At 39.6% G+C, this 8,505-nt stretch overlaps 1 protein-coding gene across 1 annotated transcript in view; it reads right to left on the bottom strand.

Annotated features, from left to right (window-relative positions):
• Positions 1–8,505, bottom strand: part of pepd (peptidase D) — a 17,033-nt gene that overhangs the window by 442 nt on the left and 8,086 nt on the right. Inside the window, exons 5-14 of the mRNA XM_020592479.1 lie at positions 7,189–7,236; positions 6,753–6,814; positions 6,351–6,395; positions 4,866–4,941; positions 4,242–4,288; positions 3,301–3,369; positions 2,512–2,589; positions 1,826–1,974; positions 1,101–1,285; positions 182–373 (exon numbers count right to left, since the gene is read on the bottom strand). Of these exons, the coding sequence (XP_020448135.1) occupies positions 182–373; positions 1,101–1,285; positions 1,826–1,974; positions 2,512–2,589; positions 3,301–3,369; positions 4,242–4,288; positions 4,866–4,941; positions 6,351–6,395; positions 6,753–6,814; positions 7,189–7,236 (951 nt within the window). The remainder of the gene's footprint in view (positions 1–181; positions 374–1,100; positions 1,286–1,825; positions 1,975–2,511; positions 2,590–3,300; positions 3,370–4,241; positions 4,289–4,865; positions 4,942–6,350; positions 6,396–6,752; positions 6,815–7,188; positions 7,237–8,505) is intronic.

The raw sequence follows: 8,505 nt of genomic DNA, 5'->3' as shown, positions 1-8,505 counted from the left end.
GTGCAGGTTTTACACCTACAAATCCATGGCTAAAGCAGCAGATCACAAACAGCTATACATGGATAAAAGTAAGAGAAGGACAAGTCTAGATACAATATGAGAGATTACTAATCTTTAATTTTCATAATGTAGTGCCATTGGTGAATCCAGCCCAACAAATAACCAAATAAAGCAGACTGACCCCTCCAAATCCACGGAAGCGAGCCAGCACTTGATTGTTGATGAAGCAGCTCTGGACAGGGTTGGCCAGGGCCTGGTCCAGCAGGTGGTTGATGAAGTATATGCCAGGCTCCACAGTGAGGACCATCCTCTCCTGCACCAGGCGGCCCATCCGAAGACTCCTCAGTCCAGGCTCATCGATACGCTCAGCCCCCTGGACAGTAGTACACCTTGTTAAAACTCAGCTACATGGTTTAAAAAAAAGATCTCACCAGTAAAACGTTTTCATAAGAGTAATGAGATTGTTATTTTAATTGTTATTATGGATGAAAAACACAAGAATATCAGAAGCACAGGCCAGCCTCAGGAAACTGCAAATACAGTTGGTTTCATGTATTTTTAACATTTTTGCTGAGACAGATTGAGCACTTAAAAGATTTTTCAACACAGATAAAAAGCAAAGTAAATCCTAGTTCAAACTGATTACAAATGAATGATATCAGTTCATTAAGCCATGAAATAAAAAGCCATTTCATTAATCTTCTGTGGGTCTGAATGTCATACTTACTGAAAATATCAAACAGTATTGTTTGTCATGTATATCATCTGCAGAATTTGGCCAAGCACTTTATTCACATTCAGCATGACCACACGATGCACTCACAATGTCAGAAGTGTGCAACTGTACAAAATCATCCACCACAACCCGAAACTGTCAGTGTTCCAACAACATTCCGCCTTCCTCTCTCTCCTACTCTCATCTTGAACTTGTTCCTTCAGCTTATGTTTCACTCTCACTCCTCCACTTAGTGTCTTTCTATTACTGATGATGTACTATAACTGGAGGAACAGGACTGTGTTGTCTTCTCTCTGGAGACTCTGATTGTTCCTACTGGTGGGTGTGATGTGGGTGAACCGGTATTGAAGCTATCTGCTCTTACCTCAGGGTAGCCTCCCACATCATGCACATCAATGCCCAGCAGGTGTCCCAGGCCGTGGGGCATGAACACAGAGCCCAGGTGGACCTTCAACATGTCCTCCACACTGCCATTCAAGATGCCGATCTTTATCAGCTCTTCCAGGTGAACCCGGTCAGCCAGGCGGTGCATGTCAGTCCACTTCACACCTAATAAGGAATAGATGTTTCTTCGACCTCAACTTTAAATTTAAATGCCCAACTTCTCCAATCCACATGTCAAAGTGTCCATAGGCAAGACGCTGAACTCTAAGTTGCTCCCTTTGTTACCACTGGGTGTGTGAGTATGGGAACGTTTGCGTGTATGCGAATGGGTGAAAGGGATAATAATGTAAAGCTTTTTGACTAAGCATCAGTGTGTAGAAAAAAAGCGAGTCCTTTTAACATTTAAGATTCCAGAAAATGAAATTCCAAGTAAAAAAAAAAAAAAAAAAAAAGCTCAACTTTGCTTAAAACTTTGAAATTTACGATCTTTACAAGCTCTTCAAGTGCAATAATATCACAGTGGTCATTCTAAAGATTTTTACTTTACAACAGCAAAAAAATCCTACAAATTGCAAACAAAAAAAATCTGAAATGAATGCTGTACTGGTAGTACTTTGAAGGGAAGAGTAAATTTTAAGTACTGTCCTCAATTTACTTTATAGATCAGTAAAAATATACTTGATAGTTAAAACCTGTGATGCTAACCTGGTTTGATGGCGGCCATGACAGCTCGGGAGGACCTGAGGACGGCCTTGTAGATCGCTTTCTGGTCTTGAGTGAACTTGCCATTGGCTGGGAAGGAGCAGGTGATGTCGGATGAGTAGCAGTAGTACTCTCCACCCATGTCAAACAGACTGCAGGGCACACAATATCAGAATTGATTCAATCAAATTATTTTCAAATTGTTTTGGGTTCGTGTCTCCAGTGTTTGAGTTGTTTAGAGTACAACAAACAGTAAAGACACCAACTATTACAATTTAAAACAGGAGTATCACAGAGGGGCTGTGAAGTTAGGCATGTGAGAAAGTGGCCTGGGAATGAAACAGCTCCCCCTTTAGGAAAATCTGCAGACTTTGAGAGCGAGTTAGGATAATCACCTTTATTGGCCAAGTATGTTACACACAAGGAATTTGTTTCTGGTACAGAACCGAGTCAGCCATCTGCAGCGCCAACTCATCCGATGGCTCTAACCATTGGGGGCAACAGGGGGTTCAGTGTCTTGCCCAAGGACACTTTGACATGTGGACTGCAGGCACTGAGATTCTAACCTTAAACCTTCCAGTTGGGAGACAACTGCTCTACTCACCGCACTGTCGCCTCCCAAGCCAGTACCACGAGGTGCTTTCATCTGTAAATAGGTTGAAGTGAAAAAACTACTGTAAGCTACTCACCACATGTCTCCATCTGTAATTGTCTTGTCATTAGGAGCTCCAGCATGGCCATAGTGGAGGACAGATGAATTATCGCCCCTGGTGTTGAACATAAATAAAACGAAATTAAGAGAAATAGTATAACTACATATGAATACCTTCTACACTACAAGGTGGTAAATGCATTTTGTCCGAATTACAAAAAAGCCACTGTTAAAACAGAATTAAACTGTGTATTTCAGGACAGCATGCTCCTCATTTTTCCAAGATCTTGATTTGCTCAGGAAAAGAACTTGCATCCCTGACCACTATTACCCCAGGAGAGTATTCATTACATGTGACCTTTAATACAAAAGCCCAGAGCATGATTAGCAACATCTCAAAATTCTTCATCCATAATGATGTTGCTAGCTGACAGTGTTCCTGCAACAGAGAGGAAGTTGATATACTATTATAGCAAGCATGGTTGGTTATGACTGACAGGATACAGGGTTACAGTGTGCAGCTCCTCTGTGTCCTTGACTCTGTACTGTGTTCTGTCACAGAGACTAAGTATGTTCTGCATTATATTGTACACGTTTTCTAATATATTTGTTTATTCATCTATGCTCAGCACAACATGTGAAGAGAGAACCTGCTGGTGTTTTGCCTAAAGACTTGAACTGGGAACTTATTGATGACTGATAAGATCCATATTTGACCCAACATGATATTAATCAATTAAGACATTAAGCAAGTATCATGCAGCTAATGATGGTACAGTGGGTAACAAAATCAGAACAGGTAAAAAATGTATTGATAAAGCCTTACGTTCCACAAATACAGGTGTACGAGGTGTGGCGCATCCCCCCTTTGGTGTAGCAGTAGTGCTGAAAAAGGCTGCAAAGAAGAAAAAAAAAAAGACTATTAAAGGGAAAAACCCCCGTAAGAAAAAATTTACTAAACAATTTCTGCACAGTAGAGACCAGAAAAAAAAAAACAGTGTCCTCATCCTGCCCCCATGCTTTAAGAATTCATTCAGCACTCTTTCTTCTCATTCTTCACATTTCAAACGCATCTATGGGTATTTACAGCAGTGCATGCTTTGTAGGTGTACATTTCCTGGTTCTCTTTACACAGCATAGGAAAATAAGCATGACAGGTGTTCTGACACAGCAAATATTCTACTAAAATATACATCAAAATGACTTCTTGTGCTGTGTTTTGCTCCCAGTCTCTTAAGCTTGATTTAAAAGCTAGAAACAACCTATTATGGAGTAGTTGTGTTTCTCTGCTGGAATTTGTGTTTTTGATGAATCAGAAAGTGTTGCTATTGTTTCACTGTGACACAATGACCAACATGACCAAAACCAATACCTAACAATTATACAGTTACTGGAGTTTTGGGCATTTCTATGTTTTTACATCTGAACCAAAAGGGTGTAATACAAACTGCTAGCTCCTTCCCTGCTGCTCATTTCAAATGTAAAATCTAAAGCTTAACTAATCTAGTAAGGATATTTTGCCAAAATATTGACTCAGTGACTGTATTAGCTTGATGTTAATCCAAACGTGGCAAGAGCACAGTTAGCATTCATATGTAAGAGTTTATTACCATGAGACCATTTAAGGCAAAGTCAAATAAAATAAGACCTACTTCAATATCCACACATACTATAACTATAAAAGAGCAGACAGACATTCTGTGTCCATGTTTCGACACAAACCATTCGCTACTATAACTAAATCAATTGAGAAAATGCACCACTTGCCTCTCCATTTCATATTCTTTTAGTCCAGGCTTCACATGCTTCATGACCTACAGAGAAAACGTGTGATTATATGCGATTAACAAACTTAAAAAGCAATCCTGGGCATACCTGCTACTGACACTTAAAATTGATCAAGACGTTTACCTTGTGCAAGAAGCACCAAAACCTCAGAATCATTATCTGGGTGTACCTGACCAAACAGTGGCTTATAACACTCCACCTTCTTGTAATGTAGTTTCATCAGACTGACAGACATCAGATCTTCTCATTTACTGTACACATGTGTAATAACATGACTTTAAAACAGTAATGGTCACACTTGTACAATGGGAGACGAACAGGGAAAAAAACAATGCCGAATACTCATGGTGAATGATTTCAGAGAACAGATAACATTATGAACTGGGCTGCTCCTCAACACCTGAAGAGCCGATTCATATTAAAGTGAAACCCTGTACAGAAGTAAAAAGCTGCTTTAATTTTTCCAGTTTATTGGTCAATGAACTGCTAGCCCCTGAGCTACCAAAGTTAAAATTAATTTAATTTAAACTGTTTACATAGCCTTGGAGTATCAAGACATCTTTGAATCCTTTTGGCAAGTTTTAAATTCTATAAGGCTCTCACCATTTTGTGGGCTTCACTGGAAATTCTGTTGGTGTAGCGCAGGACCTCCAGCTCCATATCAGTCTTAATGAGACGGCTGTTAACACAAACATTATGTGAGAGACCAGCTCTTCCTCTTTGATCATTGCACTGCCCATTTATCAGTGAATAGTCAGAGGAATGTACAGCCAAACATTACACAGTATTCACACTCAACTCTCACATTAAGCTAAAGGAATGCAATATTTGCATTGTCATGGTGGAAATGGGTATTGATCTTGGTAATATGCACTGCTAATATAACAGAACAATCAAAGAATAATGTTGTATATACAGGGAAATGGTGTCAATCTACTGCTGTTGAGCTGCTTAAAATGTTTCACACCAGAATAAAGTGCAACACAACCACTGATTTAAACCTAAGCTTTCAGACAATACGACAACTCAAGTGTTTTTGCCTGTTGATAATAACCATTTCTATTTATTTGCATGAGAAAATCTGAAGCTACACCTACAGTAGAGAAATAAAGATTTCTAAAACAAAGGAATCGAGTCAGTGGTAACCCATAGTAACACTAATGAAAGTTTAAAAAAAAAAAAATTATAAAAAAAATAAAAACAACCTTAAAAACAGAGCCATGCGAGGTGCAGAAAGAGGAGGGGGCAAGGGGTTGAACCGAGTCTTTCTCCCCAGGAGGTGTGCCTGAAAAGCGTTCCTCTTTATTTCAGAAAATGTCAATTCATCTAGGAGGGTGCAAACTCTAATGCCAAGGACAACCAGGCAGGCACGAAGTCCATTACATCCATGCGGGCTGGCTTCTGACTAACAGGGGAAAAAACAGCCAATGAAAAGTGGCTGTTTTTGACCGCAGACACAGAATTGCCTGACCAGGCAGGTATAAGTGCCAAGGTTGTGAAAGCAGCAGAATCTGAATGACAAACCTGTAGGTAATTAAGAATAAAACACACTAATCTCAAGTGGGATTTCTCAATATTAGAAAACAAATTTCAAGAAGAGCACTCAGAAATTGCGAGGACATCCACCAAGGCACAACATTCCCTCACACAAATGGGTACCTTGTGGAAAATGAGACCCAGAAGAACACAAACTGTGTCCTAAAATGCTTGATCCGGATCGGATCTGGATTATCCTTTAGGGTATAATAGGCAGTTATACTGAACATTTCAGGGTTCTATCTTCATTATAGGCCAAGTTAAGGCAGAAAATATTTATTAAATTGGGTTTTCAATGTCAACTTTAAATGGGCATCAGATCCAGAATCCGCATCACTTCTGGATCAAATTTGGTCTGAAGATAGACATTGCCATCCTACACATGTTGAAAAAAATGATTTTGATAACTTTTGACAAATTTGATGATTTCTTAAAATTTGCCCTGCTGATGATCCATCCAGCCGTTTGTCTGTAATCCTGCCACCAACAAACAAACAAATACACAGACATGGAACCAAAAACATAACTGCCCAGGTGGAAGTAATTACTTACCATTCCACAATGACCGGGTGTAAAAGGGTGTTGTTCACTTGAAAGCTGATAAAGTAACAAGAAACATTATAAATATAAAAATGCAATTTGAAGCAAATGGTTATACTACTTCCAAAATAAGTACGGGACTTTCTTTTTGGGTCTAAAGTAGATAAAATGGTGTAATATATAACATTTAAAAAAGAACAAGGTGTTAATGGCCCAGTTATAACAACAACATTAACTGATAACACCAAAAGCGAGACTCTTTCCTTAATTACATTACACTCAGAATTAGGGTAGTCAGCAACAAAGAGTATGCATGACTTTATTGTGTCCTTGGTTATAAAACAAACAAACAAAAAACAACTTCGCCAAACAAAATATAATTATGTCAATACAGATTGATGTCATTTAACATACCGACTAATTCCTTCAAAGGAGGCTTCACGGCAGATGCTCCCGCTATCTGTGTTCTGTCCTCGCTGCCAGGAAAGGAAAACAAACACACAAACAATATTACCACCAAGTGCGTTCAAATGCCAATATGGTACATTAAAATGTTTTACATTCAGGCCGATGACCCATTTTATAATGACAGATGTAGAGTTTTTTTGACAACTCAATAATTACTAAACTTAATTCTTACACTGCATCTTTAGCAGTAGTTCAATGTAATAGCCAGGTTTTTGAAAGCTTGTTAATGGAAGATATTCGATTAGATTCAACTTTATTGTCATTACCCATGTACAAGTACAAGGCAATGAAATGCAGTTTAGCAGAAGTGCAATAACAGCAGTGCAGAGTGCGCAGTATCTACAGTCTGTACAGTCAGAACTAATTTGGTGTCTATGCATACCAGTGTTAGAAGCACTGCTGGTCTCAGGCTGGACAGGACATCAGCAATCTGTGGAGAAACAAACACGAAGCAAATTAGAAAAGTGAGATTCACAGCAGAGCAAAAGAGGCTGCACGCACCAGCCTGCAGGGTAAAGATCACTCTGGCAGGCACCACTGCAGCTACGTGGCTGCTCAGGTAGAGCACATTAAATGACAAACCTCAAGTGATTTTATTACTCCTCTGCCAACAGCCTCAATGTCAGATAACAGATCCTTGAGTGAGTGTTCACAGGTGCTGGTTTGAGAAGGCAACTGTAACTCACTTGACGTACAGTACTTAGAATTTTCCTAAAATGTCATAACAGATACTAAAACAAGTATGTCAAAAAAATGCCAACAGTAAACCATGAAAGTAAAAAATTGCCATATATTTACATTCTTCTCCACAAACTAATGTAATTAAGTGAACTTTTTGTATGTAAAATGGAGCAGTGCTGAGAAAGGTGTGTGTACAACATGTCTGAGTGTTTAAAAGGTAGAAAATTGTTAAAATATACATGAGCTGGTTGCACTAAGGTCAAAGTCTATTTCTCATATGCACAGTTAGGAAACGTGTTTCCCTGTACAACGAAATTCTTACTTTGCTGTCCACATGAATGCCACAAAACACAAATGAAATATAAAGTAGATGAGCAATAACACCAAAGTAAATAGGCAGTAAAATCACAAATCTAAGGCACTTTAAAGCAGCAAGTGAAGGGAGCAAATAAAAATACAACACGAACACAATATAATGCAGAGAATATATGCTACGTGGCAGCCGTGGAGTGTAAATACTCAACAGCGGGTGTGCAATTGTGCATGTGTTAAATGAGTATGTAAATCATACAGATGGTATTACATGAGGTACAGTAGCTGTTTAGGAGTCTGATGGCAGAGAGAAAGAAAGAGTTTTTCAGTCTAGAAGTCCTACATTTCACACTTCTGAGCCTCCGACCGGAGGGTAGGGAGGCGAACAGTCCGTGCTGGGGGTCGGTGGGGTCCTTGAGGATGGAGGTAGCTTTCCTACACACCCTGCGGTGGTAAATGATCTGCAGAGAGGGCAGTGGAGTCCTGGTGATCTTCTCCTCGGTCTTTACCACTCTCTGCAGTAGTGCTGCCATACCAGACAGTGATGCAGCTGGTCAAGATGCTCTCAATGATGCAGCTGTAGAAGTTGCAAAGGATCCTAGGCGACATGCCAAACCTCATCAGCCTCCTCAGGAAGTACAGCCGCTGTTGGGCCTTCTTGACCAGCTGTGTGGTGTTAAGTGTCCAAGTGAGGTCCTCACTGATG

The sequence above is a fragment of the Monopterus albus genome, unplaced genomic scaffold (assembly GCF_001952655.1).
Source record: "Monopterus albus unplaced genomic scaffold, M_albus_1.0 scaffold17.1, whole genome shotgun sequence".
NCBI lineage: Eukaryota > Metazoa > Chordata > Actinopteri > Synbranchiformes > Synbranchidae > Monopterus > Monopterus albus.
The sequence above is the reverse complement of the archived record's forward strand: the minus strand, read 5'-3'. Positions and strand labels throughout refer to the sequence as shown.